Source organism: Aricia agestis, chromosome Z (assembly GCF_905147365.1).
Source record: "Aricia agestis chromosome Z, ilAriAges1.1, whole genome shotgun sequence".
NCBI classification, from domain to species: Eukaryota; Metazoa; Arthropoda; class Insecta; order Lepidoptera; family Lycaenidae; genus Aricia; species Aricia agestis.
In genome coordinates this window covers 20596822-20613471 of record NC_056428.1, presented here as the reverse complement: position 1 = coordinate 20613471, position 16650 = coordinate 20596822, and the positions used below count along the sequence as shown (strand labels likewise).

At 36.1% G+C, this 16650-nt stretch overlaps 2 protein-coding genes across 3 annotated transcripts in view; one reads left to right on the top strand and one right to left on the bottom strand.

Moving 5' to 3' along the window:
* The window catches only part of LOC121739499 (capon-like protein), a 247171-nt gene extending 230978 nt beyond the window's left edge, over positions 1–16193 (bottom strand). For both annotated transcript variants that reach the window (XM_042131990.1, XM_042131991.1), the window contains exon 1: positions 16005–16193. The gene's annotated coding sequence lies outside the window, so the exon portion shown is untranslated. The remainder of the gene's footprint in view (positions 1–16004) is intronic.
* Positions 8985–10447, top strand: LOC121739506. The gene has a single exon (XM_042132004.1). The coding sequence runs from the start codon at positions 9111–9113 to the stop codon at positions 10209–10211; it is 1101 nt and encodes a 366-aa protein (XP_041987938.1). The 5' UTR covers positions 8985–9110; the 3' UTR covers positions 10212–10447.
* Positions 16194–16650: the final 457 nt, after the last annotated feature.

Here is a 16650-nt window from a genome sequence, read left to right as displayed (position 1 = left end):
CGGTTATTCAATCCCTGGATAATACAAAAAAATGACATAACGTCAATTAATAAAACTTGAGAGGTGTCAAGGGATACCCGAATGAAAGTAAGTTATTTCTTACGTTAAAAAAAACTGTATACATACATTATTATACATTATGCACTAAAAAAACGCCATCTATTAACGCCTAGGAATACTGACAACGTGTCGCTGTTTATTCTCAAAAACGCCATTTAGTTGACGCACAGGAATACTATCAACGCCCTCTGCCCCTACTATTTACTCGAGGTCAAATATCGTTCGCCGCCGAACGCGCCATAAGGAACTTCGTTCCAACATATTTTGTTTTGTATAGACTATTCTATTGTTATGATCAAATTTATTATGACAAAGAGCATCCTAACAAAGAAAATAGTTTATTAGGCCAAAAATCCCTACTTATTTCAATAAACCTCTTAATAGACCTTTAGCGACCCTAGGCAAAACCCACTTGACAAAAATCGGACAATCCAATCGAGTTTTAGCAAAAAAGAAATAAGTATTAAGTTATGTAGACTTCGCGAGAATAGAGTAGCTCAGCGGTTCTTTCTCATTCTCGGCTTTCCTCGGTTCTAACTTTTTTGCGGAAAGGCGAAATTTTTGAAGGAAAAAGAAATAAAATAAAAGTGCATTCCTTAAAACATAATAGATACTCATTGTTAAATGTTAAATAAACATTCATAATTAGTTTTTTTTTAATGTAATAAATAAACAAATAAATGCATAAAAAAATTAATTTAGACACTGATTGATAGCGGAGGTGTTTTGTTTTCACTATAATTAGCATGGCCACAGTAGAAATGCGTACACAGTAGAAAGTATAGAAAAACTGTAGAGATAAACTGAAGGTACCGTCCGTTCCGATCTTTACCGCGGCTAACCGCGACCGACAAAAATCCAAATATAGTGCCACTTTATTACATAGATTATAGTCCTAAAAATTCAAATAAAATCCTACTTTATGACATAGACTTATTGATATGACATATTCATACTATGTAAGTATATGTGACATACATGACATAGACCATAGTGGCATTTAAATTGAATTTTTGTCGGTCCCGGCTAGCCGCGGTAAAGATCGGAACGGCACCTTCAGTTTATCTCCACAGAGTTTCTATACTTTTGCATTTCTTCTGTGGCCATGCTAGGGTCGCTGGGCTCTGCGGAGCACACTTTGAGTATGGCTGGAGAAGCTTATTAAATATTAAGTTATTAGTGTGGCGATAAAATATGCTCTTCAAGGCTGCAGGAAGTCTCACAAGCAATGATGTGAAATTAAGAAACTTAAAAACAATCTCCATTCAAAACTGTAAGTGAGATTTCCAACACAAAAAGTTAGATTGAATTTAGTCCACTCGTTTGAATCCTACCGTAGGTACTATGGCAGTTGCCACGGACACAGAAACAAACAGACAGACAAACGAAAAACCTATAAAACTCTGTTATATAAAGTTATCGACGGGGGTTATAAATCATTTTCGTATTTGGAACTTGATTGACGCTGCCTCCGAAATAATGATAAAGAATTTTTCATTCGTTTATTTTTAGCTTTCCTGTTTTGGTATTGATATTTGATATAATATTATTTTATCAATTTGTAACGGGAGCAGTCTGATAGGTTTAGGGTTTCACCACTTCCTGATAAGTGCTGAATCCAAACATCACAAAGCTCGACTTTTAGCTAGTTTATTTTAGCATTAAGATCACTTGACAATACGAAAGAGGAATGCGCCACGTTCGAAAAGATTATCTCCTTGGTGGGGTGAGAAGTGAGTGGGAAGGGTGCAAGCACGCTATTGGTAGATCATTGATCTAAATGATCGTTATTGGTAGATCGCAGCCAGAGGGTGACACGTTATATTATTATTTTTTATAATTTATATTATATTTTTATAAAATAATGGGGAAAACGAGCAAACGCGTCACCTGATGGTAAGCAAATACCGTCGCCCATGGCCACTCGCCATATTAGAAGAGCTGCAGTTGCGTGGAAATACGCTCTCTTCTTGAAGGTTTGCTGGTCGTAAGTATTGGTCAGGAAATACTGCCTGGTGACAGTAAAACCTGGTGACAATTCGTTCCAGAGTTATTTTTTATAGATTGCCAGTTATTGCATGTTATATCTTTAAGCTGAGCGCGGCCTTCGGGTAACCGATTTTCAAAAATAAGGGTTCTCTTTATTCAATCGCAATACTTCATAACGGAAACAACATTGAAGTGTCCAACAACACCCAAACAGTTAAGGTATTAAACATTCAAAACTAAATTCAACTATCACGGCGAAGTTTTAACTTCTTACTAACTGTGGAGTTTAATATTTAACCACCGAAGTTAGCGTTGAGTTTCCTAGGTGAAATAATTATGATTGAAATAATCCTGGTTGACTGGTTCTAAAACTTGTGTTATCTGCTTGTCTTAGTTCTCTCATACCTAAATTGATTGTTTTATAGATTTTTAAACTTGTTAACTTGAACATACCAAATAATATTATATCATTGAAGAAATTTGACTCATAGGCACATGATAGACCTACGTTACGTTATTTGGTCGGGTTATGTCAATTCAATATTAGTCAAGATTTGTCTGTTTGACATAACGCGCCCAAATTATGTCCGCCATCTACCAATGAATCAACGTCTCCGATAGTAGGTACTTAGCCTACATTCTGATGTTGTAGAACTTTTTCTAATTTTTAACCACCGCTTTTACCTTAAAGGTCGTCAATATAATGTAAAATGTTTTCTTGGCACGTGTATTTGGTCTCGTTAGTATCCAAAATCGGGACAGCGTTATGCCTGGATTACACGGTGCGAGCTGACACGACCCTAGTAATGACTGAGATGCATTACTTGCACCGTTTGACCGCATCATAGAGTCACTTTCATGTAGGAGCAGGTCAGTTACTGACTGTCTGTTGGTCTGGTACTGACTAGGCGAATTCACCGGAGTAGTAAGTACTTACCTGTCTACTGCGACGTCAGCAGCTTGCATGGTGTGACCCAGGGAGGCGAGTCGAGATGCTCTCGTGCGAGTGCTACCTATCAACTGCGACGTCAGCAGCTTGCATGGTGTAACCCAGGGAGTCAGTCGAGCTTATCTCGCGCGAGTGCTACCCAACAACTCCGACGTCAGCAGCTTGCATGGTGTGACCCAGGGAGGCGAGTCGAGCTGATCTCGTCTGAGTGCTACCTATCAACTGCGACGACTGCAGCTTGCACGTGACCCAGGGAGTCAAGCTGCTCTCGCCCAAGTACGCAGGCACATTAGCTGCCTACTGGCACAGCTGCTCACTGTGTAACCTATCCTTAAGCCATTAGTGTGGGCAGTATTACCAGGACTATTACTACTCGTAATGGACGAGATTGGACGTGGATGACTGTCCGAAAACGCTTATTACATACGTGAGGACGCTGCCTCAAAGGGCAGGACTGGAGTGTTTTTTTCCAAAGAATGCCCTTAAATACTACACTAAATAACAAACGTTGAGCACTCTGAAGCGATTAAAACTCCTCAACGAAAATGAGTAATTGTATTGACTGTCTGTCTGACTTTGAAACTTCTTACTGAACTGGTGGATCGATTTTGATGTAGTTTTTACTTATTTTATTTGAAATGATATTAAGATCCGCTCATTGCTGGAAAATGTGGGTTTATGTATTTCATAAAAGGATGTAAGCAACTTCTAGTGATCGTCTCAATATTTTGCATTCACTTGATGCCTGACACTTAGGGGTCCATAAAGTATGTAACACGTGGAGAGGGGGAAGGGGCTCAAAACTGTGTGACATGGAGACAAGTAAGACAAGGAGGGTTCGAAATATCAGAAAACGTGACCTGATCGAAGGCGTAAGACGAAAGGAGAGAAGACTGCAGGCGCGGAGGAGAGTAAGTATTATCCCCCTCTTTTTCCACCGTGCGGAGAAAAAGGCTGTCTGCAGTTTTGTGTAAAAATTGTACCGGCGTTCCCGAAGTGCAACCAATTGTTTTGTTTTATGAAGCAATCAGCTCTAGATTTATGTATAGGCAGTGTAGGCCAGTGGAAGCGCTAGAAAATATCCCAATTTGTTCAGGCCTACAATGCCTGACCTGATTTTGAGAACATTGAAAATCCGCAAGATTGCTATTTAATTTTACCAGGCGTTTTAATTTTTATTCGTAGTGTCCTTTTTCAATGTCATTCCTATATACACTCTGTTAAATACACGCAAGTTTATACTACGGGCTTTCATTTTGCTCCCCAAAAGTAGAAAAAGCTCCAGTCCAGTCCTAAAACTGAACATTTGGTGGCCCATGAGGGGAACTATTTGGGAATTTAAGAAGAATAATCGCAAATTACCAGCCAAAGGATAATTGGATTATTGGAAATTGGACAATCAGTGGATGCAGCCAAAGTACCACATTGTTCCGGCGTGCTTCGACAAAGTTAAGTGCCCTGATATTTCCTATACCTAATCTAAATTCCCAATTGATCCCTTATTCCTAATAAGTGTTTGCTAAAATCCATTTGTGCAAATTAACAACTTGTAATAGGTAATTAGCACGTGTTGAGGTTAAATTCTATTGTCCGACATCTTGTTCTAAGTTGTTTTCTTCAATCTTTTAGTTATTTTTCATACAGTTTACCAAAATTCATTGTGGTATTAGTGCCTACAGCGTAAATATTTGATTTTAAGATAGTTTTGCCGACTAATTTCAGGCGCCACGCACCGGTAAGTGGTAGGTGCTTACCAGCCATCAGGAAGTCACAAAATATTGGAGAAGCTGATATTCCATAAGTACCTGCTGGTCTGGGGTGGTAGATGTCACCGTCATGAGGAGCGTGAGCCATTTTTTTCTTTATTTTCCGCAAATTTACCTATCTTAAAGTAACAAATTCATAGTTTTCATTTGGTTATTATAAATCGATACTTACAATGTCTAAAGAAATGGATAGGAAGCAGCATATCAAAGATTTGATTACTAGGCGTTCGTCCGCTAAGGGACAAATAACAAAATTTGGTAATTATCTAAATAGCATTTCTGAGTTGAAAGAATTAACAAACATACAACTCACAGAGTTAAATCTTAAATTAGCTAAGTTTGAGGCATTGTCAGTCCGTGTTGATGATTTGCAAAATGAGATAGAAGTTTTATGTCCGGATAACATAGCTAATGAGATAGAAGAGCGTGACAAAATCGAGCGCGATATTATCATCAATATGGCCACAGCCAAAACCTTATTAGATCAATTTAATAAGAAAATAGAATCTGAGATTAGGCGTGCTTCTGTATTTGAGAATTCAATGCAAGTCGAAAATCAGGAAAGTTTAAGTATTAAACTTCCTCAAATACAGATTGCCAAATTTGACGGTGCATATTTCCGTTGGTTGGAATTTCGGGATACTTTTGAAAATTTAATACACAATAATGCACGCATCTTGCCCATACACAAATTTCACTATTTAATTTCATATTTAGAGGGTGATGCATCGCGAATAATTTCAAACCTCGAAGTGTCCTCGGCCAACTACGCCGAAGCTTGGAAGTTATTATGTGGTCGTTACAATAATAAGAGAATTCTCATTAACCATCACTTAAATTCATTATTTAATATTAAGCCGCTTTCACGTGAGTCTGAACGATCCTTAAGATTTTTAGTAGACCACGTTACTAAAAATTTACGTGCCCTGCACAGTCTTGGTCAGCCGACAGACAAGTGGGATGTTTTAGTTATTTTTATGTTGTCATCTAAATTAGACAGTATCACCCTTTCAAAATGGGAAGAACACAGAAGCTCTTTAGATAGTGATACTGCTACTTTGGAACAATTTAACAAGTTTATGGTCGATCGTGCGGATGTTTTAGAATCCTTAAATAGGAATAAATCCCACGAAAGTGTCAATAACAATTCTAATTCAAGGGGTGCCCTTGGTAACTCACGTGGCGCGCAAATACCTAACTCCAATAGGCAGTATTCCCATACTAAATCATTTGCAACTTACCATTCACCTATTAAACAAACAAAATTACAAGCTAATAATAATATTTCATGCGTAATATGTGATAATAAACATAAAATTTATGATTGTCCTACCTTTAAGGCGATGTCCATAGATCAGCGTCTAAAAAAGGTTCAAAAATACAAACTTTGTGCTAATTGTTTGAGGCAGGGTCATTCTATAGATCAATGCCGCATGGGATCGTGTCGAGATTGCAACAAGAGGCATAACTCGTTGCTCCACGAGCCAGTTTCGTCTGCCAGTGAGCATGGTGCTCTGGAGGCTGAAATCCCGGAACAGATTCAGGTACCAAACCAATCATCTGTATATTTTGCAAAACAATACTCAAATGAGATATTGCTCTCAACTGCTGTAATACTAGCCGAGAATCCAGTGACTAAGCAAAGGGTCAAGGTTCGCGCATTATTAGACTGCGGGAGCCAATCCTCTTTTATATCTAAATCCCTTAAGGATAAAATATCATTGAAATCTATCTCCATCAACTGTCTAAAGGTTGTAGGGATAGGTAATACGAGTTTTATGAATGTACTAGAAAGCTGTAACGTTGAAATAAAATCTCTAACTAGCAATTTTAGTTTGACAGCTTCATGTCTAGTATTAAAGGAATTAACAGGAAACATTCCAAAACAATTGATTGATACTAAAACAATTAAATTACCAAAAGACATAATATTAGCTGACCCACAGTTTTATGAACCGGCTCCTATCGACCTATTGATAGGTGCTGACTTGTTTTGGGACATCCTTGGTGACGAGCAACGTTCCCTCGGTCCCCTAAATCCCAAGTTAAGAAGCTCCAAGCTTGGCTGGATCATATCGGGTCCAGTTCATTCAAAATTGATCACTTATAAAACTACTACATGTAATCACTTAACTATTAATTCAGGTACAAACATAAACGAAAATATAAACAAATATCTAACTAAATTTTGGGAGATCGAAGAAGTTCCCACAAAACTCTTACTAAGTACTAAAGAAAAGGCATGTGAGAGACATTTTGTTACTCACACACGTAGAGATAGTAACGGTAGATTTTGTGTTAAGTTACCTTTGCTAGATAGTCCAGATTGTCTTGGAGATACTTACAATTTAGCGAAAAGGAGGTTAATATCTTTAGAGAAACGGTTTAAGCGTAATCCAATCTTAAAACAAGAATATACTAATTTCATAAACGAGTATAAATCATTAGGACACCTCTCACCAGCTTCAAACTCCTCGAATAATCATTGTTATTATTTATGCCATCACGCAGTACTGAAACAGGAGAGTGAGTCAACAAAGCTGCGAGTGGTGTTCGATGCTTCTGCTCCGTCTTCCTCGGGCTATTCATTGAACGATATTCTTATGGTTGGTCCTAGCATTCAGCCGTCTCTCTTCTCCATTTTAATTCGTGCTAGGCAGTACCGGTTTCTTCTCACGGCGGATATTGAGAAGATGTATCGCATGATATCCGTTTATGAAGAGGATCGTGATCTGCAGCGGGTGTTGTGGAGAGATGACGATTCCCAGCCTATTAAAGTATACAATTTAAATACTATTACTTACGGGACCGCGAGTGCTAGTTATTTGAGTACGCGATGCTTGTGGCAGCTAGGTGAGGATTGCGGCGATGAGCTAACTAAATCTATTATACAAAATGATTTTTACGTTGACGACTTGATCACCGGCGCAAACACAAAGGAAGAATTGTGTCTAATACAAAGGTCAGTAGCAAAGGTACTTAAATCTGGATGTTTCAATCTAAGAAAATACAAAAGTAATCAACCAACAATATTCGAAAATATTGAAATGAATACTAATGATAATTTAACTATAAGTACGTCTACAAGTACCCTAGGTATTGGTTGGACGCCCTCTACTGATACTTTATTCTTTCCAATTAAGGATTTTACAAATGACTCGACAACTGTAACAAAACGCATAATTTTATCGAAATCTTTTAGAATATTTGACCCCTTAGGCATACTAAGCCCAATTATCATTAAACCTAAAATATTGTTACAGAAACTCTGGCAACAAAGGCTGGATTGGGATCAGCCTGTCCCGTTAGAACTAAAACATGAGTGGCTGAAGTTATCTGAAAGTTTGGATTTCATTAAAAATTTACAAGTCCCTAGATTAGTTTTATGTAATTCACCGATTTTCATAGAATTGCATTCTTTCAGTGACGCATCTCAAAGGGCTTACGGTGCATGTATTTATCTAAAATCTATATCACCACAAGGTGAATCTATGGTGAAACTATTATGCGCTAAGTCAAAGGTTGCGCCGCTAAAGCCGACCACAATACCTAGACTTGAGTTGTGCGCTGCCTTACTATCTGTTAGGTTATGTAAATCGGTGTTAGAATCGCTCAGATATAAACCTGATAATGTTGTACATTGGTGCGATTCAAGTGTCGTATTAAGTTGGATAAATAGTGACATAACAAAATTAAAATTATTTGTAGCTAATCGGATAGCTGAAATCCTAGAGTTATCTGAGCCTTCCTCTTGGCGGTACGTACCCACTCACGATAATCCATCTGATTTAATCTCACGAAGCGTAAACGCTAAGGATTTAATATCTCTAAATAAATGGTGGTGCGGCCCAAGCTTCCTTATTAAAGATAAGTCTGAATGGCCTAAGCTAAATCCTAATCCTGTAAAAGAAATACCTGAAATAAAAGTACACACATTAATACATAATAATTTTACAATAATAGAATTTGATAGATTTTCTTCTTTAACTAAACTTCAACGTTCATATGCATATGTTACTAGGTTCATATATAATTTAAAAAATAAGAATAATAAGCGTAAAGGTATACTTACCGTTGCAGAACTTCGCGACTCATTTCATTCATTATGTGTCATGGCTCAAAGAGAATCATTTGCTTTGGAATATAGTTTACTACTTGATTCAAAACCTTTGAATAATAAAAGTAAAATAATTTCTCTTTCCCCTTTTCTAGATGAGAATAATCTAATTCGTGTTGGAGGTCGACTCGACGCATCTATTTGTTCCTATGAAAAAAGACATCCTATCCTACTTCATGCTAATCATAAATTATCTAAATTAATATTTTACAGGGAACATATAAATAATATGCACGCAGGCCCTCAGTTGTTGTTAGCTATTGTGAGGGAGTTTATATGGCCCGTTAATGGTAGGCATCTCGCTAGAAGTACTGTTAATAATTGTGTAATATGCAGACGCATGCGTGGTAAAACTATACAACCTAAAATGGGTAACTTACCTGCTCAGCGCGTTAATCCAGACTTCCCCTTCTTGTCCGTTGGCATTGACTTCGGGGGTCCGTTTTTTATACTTAATCGAAAGGGCCGCGGAAGTCGCTTAATTAAATGTTACCTCTGTCTTTTTGTATGTTTAAGATATAAATGTATTCACCTAGAAGCTGTCAGTGATATGAGTAAGGATGCATTCATTATGACACTTAGGCGTTTTATTGCGCGTAGAGGAAAGCCAACGGAGATATTCAGCGATAACGGTCGTAATTTTGTAGCTGCTGCAAAAGAAATAGGACAGTTTCTTAAACAAAATGAGGAATACTTGTCTCAGTTTGCAAGTCATCAAGGTATTACATTTAATTTTATACCAACTTACGCTCCTCATTTCGGCGGCATCTGGGAGGCTGGAATAAAGTCGGCTAAATTTCATATCAAACGCGTTATGGCTAATAGCAAATTAACTTTTGAAGAGATATCTACACTATTTGCACAAGTGGAGGCAATACTTAATAGCCGTCCCTTGTGTCCTCTATCCTCTTCTCCAAATGACCTCCTACCCTTGTCCCCAGGGCACTTTCTTATCGGCCGGCCGCTTACGGCATTACCACCAGCGCCATCTTTGGACGACGCCGGGAACAACAACGAAAAAAAACGCTACAAACATCTACAGAGATTGCGGCAACATTTCTGGCAGAGGTGGCAGAAAGAATACTTAAGCGAATTGCAGCAGAGAAGCAAATGGCGTCAAAACACCGATCGCCTTGCTATTGGTGACATGGTGTTGTTAGCTGAAGACAATTTACCACCGCTTTGCTGGCGACTGGGACGCGTGGTGCGTCTCTTTCCAGGACCGGATGCTATATCAAGAGTAGCAGAGGTTACTACCGCACGTGGCTGTGTACGGCGAGCTCTCACCCGACTCTGCCCTTTGCCTAAAGCTGAGGATTTAAATAGTTGAAAGTGGACCTTTCAACGGCCGGGAGGATGTTCAGGCCTACAATGCCTGACCTGATTTTGAGAACATTGAAAATCCGCAAGATTGCTATTTAATTTTACCAGGCGTTTTAATTTTTATTCGTAGTGTCCTTTTTCAATGTCATTCCTATATACACTCTGTTAAATACACGCAAGTTTATACTACGGGCTTTCATTTTGCTCCCCAAAAGTAGAAAAAGCTCCAGTCCAGTCCTAAAACTGAACACAATTTATTTTCGCTAACAAACCGCGGCTCACACCGTGAACTAGTGTTTTTTTTAATATTATAAATGTGACAGTGTATCTGTCTGTATGTCCGTCTGTCTGTCTGTCACCTCTTCAGGCCCCAACCACTGAACCGATTAACCTGAAAGGTATGAAGATAATGTGTTCCGGGAAAGGAATTTCCGAAAAATGTACGGTTCCTGCGCGATAAACGAATTTTGGCGCAACAAAGTTGCTTGCGTCATCTAGTATCACATAACTCGTGTTACACATTTTTAGTTATAGCACTATTATCTATTCTGTGGTTATAGTGTCGATGAAATTTAGTGGCAACCCTAACAAAATTGATGATACCCCATTACTGGCCTCCCCTTAACTTAATTAAGGGGTAGATAAAACCATGTGCCATCAGTAACTCAATACTCAGTAAATATTATATGGAAAATATTCTCGTGTCACAGTGTTAGGCCGCGTACTCCTCCGAAACGGCTTTACTGATTTTAACCAAATTTTATATGCATATTCAGTGAGTCTGAGAATCGGCTACTGGGTACTTATTATATTGATAAGTGCATTTGTTGAATAAATAATAGTAAATTATTACATTTCAATTTCCACCTCCTCACTGTTGTATCGTAATATGGATCAAATCGTCATCATTATTATTTAGGGTCAATTTATGCTAGCGCAGAGTTGAAGCGCAGAATCGAAGCGCATCGAAGCGAATTTCCAAAAACTGAACATAACAAAGTCAACCTTAATTTCTGAGCGTATTACGCAGTACGCACACAATTACTTTTGCGAGACCAATCAGCGTTGGTTGCGCGAATTCGCGAGAATGCGCCAGATGCGCGCGCGCCTTTGTAAATTCTGAGTTTTAAGGTTGAATTTGAATTATGTTCAATTTTGTTAATTCGCTTCGATGAGCTTCAACTCCGCGAAACATACTCTAAATTCTAATGTATGGAGTTCTTGCTAAACTCCAAGTCGTCCATCTAATGAAATACTTACCTTTTTCCGAGTATGACAACAATTTTTTAAAACATATTATATACTGTAAGTATATAAAATGTAAGTACATGAAATGAACCCAAAATTTCAATTGATTTTGACCACACTTTATGAAACGAAATTCAACCGATAATTGAATAATAATGAGATACAAAACTGAAGCCAGCCAATTTTTTTTTGTTAAGTGTATGCAGTATGCCTTTTTGTCTGAGCATCTAGATAGCAGTCATATTGGCAAAATATCTCACGTTGGGCCACTCAAAATAGAATAGGTGACCTAATATGGATCAAACCATTTTAGGTGACCTAATAAATTTAAATATAATTTACCCTAAATATAAACAGTTTTTACGGTTATAAATTTTTAATTATTTTGTACGTTGTGAGTGATCGACATACATATATTTTACCACCGTTATTTGATACAGGAAAAACGAGTTCTTATAAGCACTAAGAAGTTTAATGCTTGCTTTTATGTTTCATTCAAATTGATTCAACGTTAAAGTGCAGTTTCTGAGGCTTTTTTGACTAGAATTTATTCAACAGTGTCGTTGATAAGTAAATTTTTGTTTTGACTTTTTTTATTACAATAAATTTAAGTCGTCTCAGGGCTTTTCGCCAATATTCCTTTTGTGTTGCTTTTGTTACATATTGTCGATACCAAGGTTTACATTTCATCAGTGTTTTGTCGTTATCGAACTGAGAACCCTCAGAAGTTGAGCATTTTTGTTTATCCCTTTCCCACCTTAAAGGGGGTTTCCACATTAGACCATGATGGTCAAATATAATCGCCTTCGAGCGGGGAGACAACTTTTTCGTTATTTTTTATCGTAGATTGCATACGATGTAGATGTAGATAACTTATTAATTATTATGGTAATCCATTATAGGGCAACGTGAAGATAAGCCTTAAGCATTAAACTTCTTTCACACATCTCAGTATTTCTCCAAGCCACAGATATACTGCCGTTTGCCATTAGAAGTTAACCTCAGACAATAAATCTTCAGACAATAAATTATCCACAAAACGTATCGACTGCATGTAAGTTTTACTTCTGTATTTAACCAGACTAAAAGACAGCATCATGCTAAATATTACTATTTATTCTTTGAAAAAATATCCATACTATTAGTATTATGTAAGTATGTAAGTATTATAAATGAAAAAATGTGTGTATGTCTGTTACTTCTTCACGATTAAAATCGGAACCAATCATGCTGGGCATGGAGATAATTTGAGTCCCGGTTGGTACTACTAATATATATTCTGTGGTCCCGGGTAGGGACATAGGGTATAGTACGGTAGCCCTAGAACAACATTTTTTTTTATTACTATCAAGCAAATCTTTTGTGAGTAACTTTATTTTGATCAGACGAACAATATTTTAATTTGCGAAAAATCTCGAAAGTGGTAGCTAACAGAGATGGAAAGGATTTCATACTTTGAAATGATGGTCCTAAAATATGGACTGTTTTATTTGTAGGACAATATCACTCTTAAATTATATAACTATTAATCTGTCAATATACAACAAACCAGCTCGGTAGGGTTCCGTTATAGGATTCTGTAATCAACAATACTTGGTTGATTTCAGTACTAAGTAGTATATTATAAAAATACATTCTAATGCTGATTTTGTAATAATTCTTTCGCATACAAAGCTTTAATACATCTTAATCTACTTAAAATGTATGTGTGATCACACCTCAGGACTGCTTTTAACGAAAAAATACATCAATCAAGTGTGTAATTTATCTTTGGAAGTGTTTTGGACGTAGTGGCAACCGTTAAGCGACCAATATTCGTCCCTTTTGCTTTAATTACATTACATTGAGTGAAGTTTAAATTCGCGCCACTGGAGCAGGGGTCACCAACTTTTCCACCACAAGAAGCTATGTTCAGTACTCGAATCTATGGTTACCAAAAATTCCTTAATGAGTCCCCAAACTCGACCACATACATGTCTTTGATTCTAGCCAAGTAATTACAAATCAATTTATAAGTATTTCTGAACTTGGTACTCGAATTTCTGTTGATCACAAAGTAGATCAGAGGTTTCCAAACTTTGTGACTTTCTACATCACTGAAGCGGTCGCCAAACTTCTTGACCACATGCTTTTGATTGTGGCTCTTTAATAAGTTATTAGTTATATTATATTGGAGTGTTCGCGAATAGGTAAAATTATTAATACCTAGTAATTCTCTAGTCTCAACTTAACACAACACAATATGTATGTCTACTATTCAACACATAATATTAAGTCTAAAAACCCCTGAAAATCTAATTTATTCAACGCAAGTTACTTACTTTAAAAATTAATAACTTTTTAAAACTTTCTAAAGGCTAAGGAATTTTATTAATTCTTCAAGCCCCTTAAGAGCACCGGTGATCGCGACAACAACAGAATACAAATGGAATCTGCGATCGAAGTACGTAATTATAGCACTATGTAATGCATAATATAAAATATTTTATACCTGCGTTTTATTTTATGAGGAAAGTAAACTCCAGTAGAGTTTAAAAAACTGGACTACCTGACCGAAATATTTTAACTACTACGGTGTCAAATTACTGGGAGTGAGTTACGAACTCAAAAAGTTTTGAAACCCCTCACTTCTAACTAAAAATTAATTTAAAAATGTATTTGACACATTTTTTAATTGATAAAATATTTTGTAGAGTACAATAATTAATCTGTTATTAAAACTAAAAACAAAGAAGATTCAGGCCAACCATTGTTTTTAAAGTTTAAAATATATTCAAAACTGTTACGAAGAATAAAATAAAAACTGTTACTTCTTAATTAAAATAATTTATGCGATTACGTTTTTAAGAATAATTTTAACTTTTAAACACATATTTTGCGAATAATGTTCAGCAAATTTTGAACTTTATGTAACAAGCATTAAAAATTATTATTATTCATTCATAATTGACTACTGCTGCCTTGAATGAATTTGAAATAATCGGCCAAGTGCGAGTCTGACTAGCGCACGAAGGGTTCCGTACCGTTATAGAGCAAAAATTGGCCAAAAATTATGTTTTTTATTATATGGGAAAATATAAAAAATTAAATTTTTATTTTAGTTAAATATTATTGTTACTTAATTATTAAAGGACACATATATTTTAGGCCTTTGTGAAAATTTCAAGTGCCTACCTGTTGCCATTATTCATATCAAGCAAAAAAGGCCAAAAAATCACGTTTGTTGTATGAGAATAAATATTAAATATTAATATTTTTTTATAGTATTTTTTGTTATAGCGGCAACAGATATACACAATCTGTGAAAATTTCTGATGTCTAGCTATAGCGGTTCTTGAGTTACGGCCTGACAGACAGACGGACGGACGGACAGGCGGACAGACAACGAAGTCTTAGTAATAGCACAGTAATAGGGTCCCGTTTTTACCCTTTGGGTACGGAACCCTAAAAATCATATTTTTGCTACTAATGATAAAACAACACAGTACATTTGCAATCCAAGATTACGTGAAGTTTTTAGTTTTTACCACCGTAACCCTCAGAATACAAAACGAACGTTTGTTCTGTATTAGCCGTAACCACGAAAATAGTGATGGTAATTTTCTTTTAAAGCGAATGTTATTATTCGAATATTTTTAAAGAAATATTCGAATTTATTCGAATATTGTATCGAATATTGTCAGTATCAGTCGCTTGTACAATCTGCAGGTATCAAATAATAATATCCTGAATTTAATAACAATAACTACTAAAAAACAATAAAAATAATAATTAAAGAAATAACTCGTTCCGTGCAAACAATAACATAACATAAATGTGAATCTCCTACAAGAAAGAAAAACCTCCTTTGTTGCTTCATTTCAACAAGTCCTTTTTATTTATAGGTAATCTCTTTTTTCTTGATAGAAAAAGTTTTTATAAGTCTTACAATAATAAAAAAGCGAGACTATGTTAAGTCACGGAGTTCCTTTTGTTTGAGAATCCAATGACCTTGAAGAATAGACTGTTACTTAGACCGTTTTTAGATGCATAAGACCTTAGACCTAATAAGAATTAAAAACACAATTCTGTTTATTTGTTTATCATAAAAGACAATAAAATGTACTTACAATAATGTAAGCGCAGGTACTTAGTACTTACCTTTAACTTAGAGAAAAATAAACAAAGGAACGTATCACGTCCATTGAATTTCAAATATGCAACAATAAGTAGCTTGTTTATTAAATAGTTTATTTCAATTAAACACAATAAGAAAATTTTCGTGTCAAACTTAAAAAAAGTTTAACAAAGATTAATTCAAAGTTATTCCAACTACGCTCAGCGAAACACGCCCGACTTGAAATATTTTATAGTGCACATGCACTCGGTTACTCATTCAAGTCATTATAAAATATCCTACTGAGAATCGTAACCACACACCGACCAAGATTGTTGACACTAAACTTCCTAGAATATAACTTTGAAACAACTTCGATTGGTCGATGCATAGATACTTTTTACACTTTTTTCCGAATACGAGTAAAACCGGATCGGAGCACATGTTTGAACTTACCGGTTACGAAGTTTGGAGCATCACAGAAGTGCACAGAACTTTTTGAAGTACCAATTCGACACAAACAATGGAACACTGGCTGGGAATTTGAAAATTTCGAAAAATAAAAGTTTTTATTATTTTTATTTGAACGGGTTTGTAGGCTGTAGCGTCGTAAGCTCGGAGCTTAGAGCGGCACGGCAAGGCGCGTGCACGGCTACTCGCGTAGTGAGGTTGTTCGTGTAGGAGCGGCAACGTCGCGCATGACGCCCGCTTATCAACTCCTGTGGGATGAATTTGGGTAGTTTTTTTTTTACTTTGAACTTGGAATTTTCTTTTTATTTAATAGATGTGTTTGTTACCTTTACGTGAGTTAATTCTTGTAATTTTTAATATTTAAAGTTTCATAATCATTAAAGTTGCAAGAATTCAGTTTTTGGAAGTATTTAACAAAAGAAAACTGTATACCAATAGGTAACAACCTATAACTGCCTAATAGTGAATTAGAAGCAGCTTTTATTTATAAGTAATCGAAATTTTACGTACCTCTCTGATTTTTTTTCATGAGTCATATACATACTGAATTCATATAAGTACATACTGAATTTAAAAAATAATTATAAATAAGGAAAGTTTTTACATTTTTTTCATCGTAACAAAACAAAAC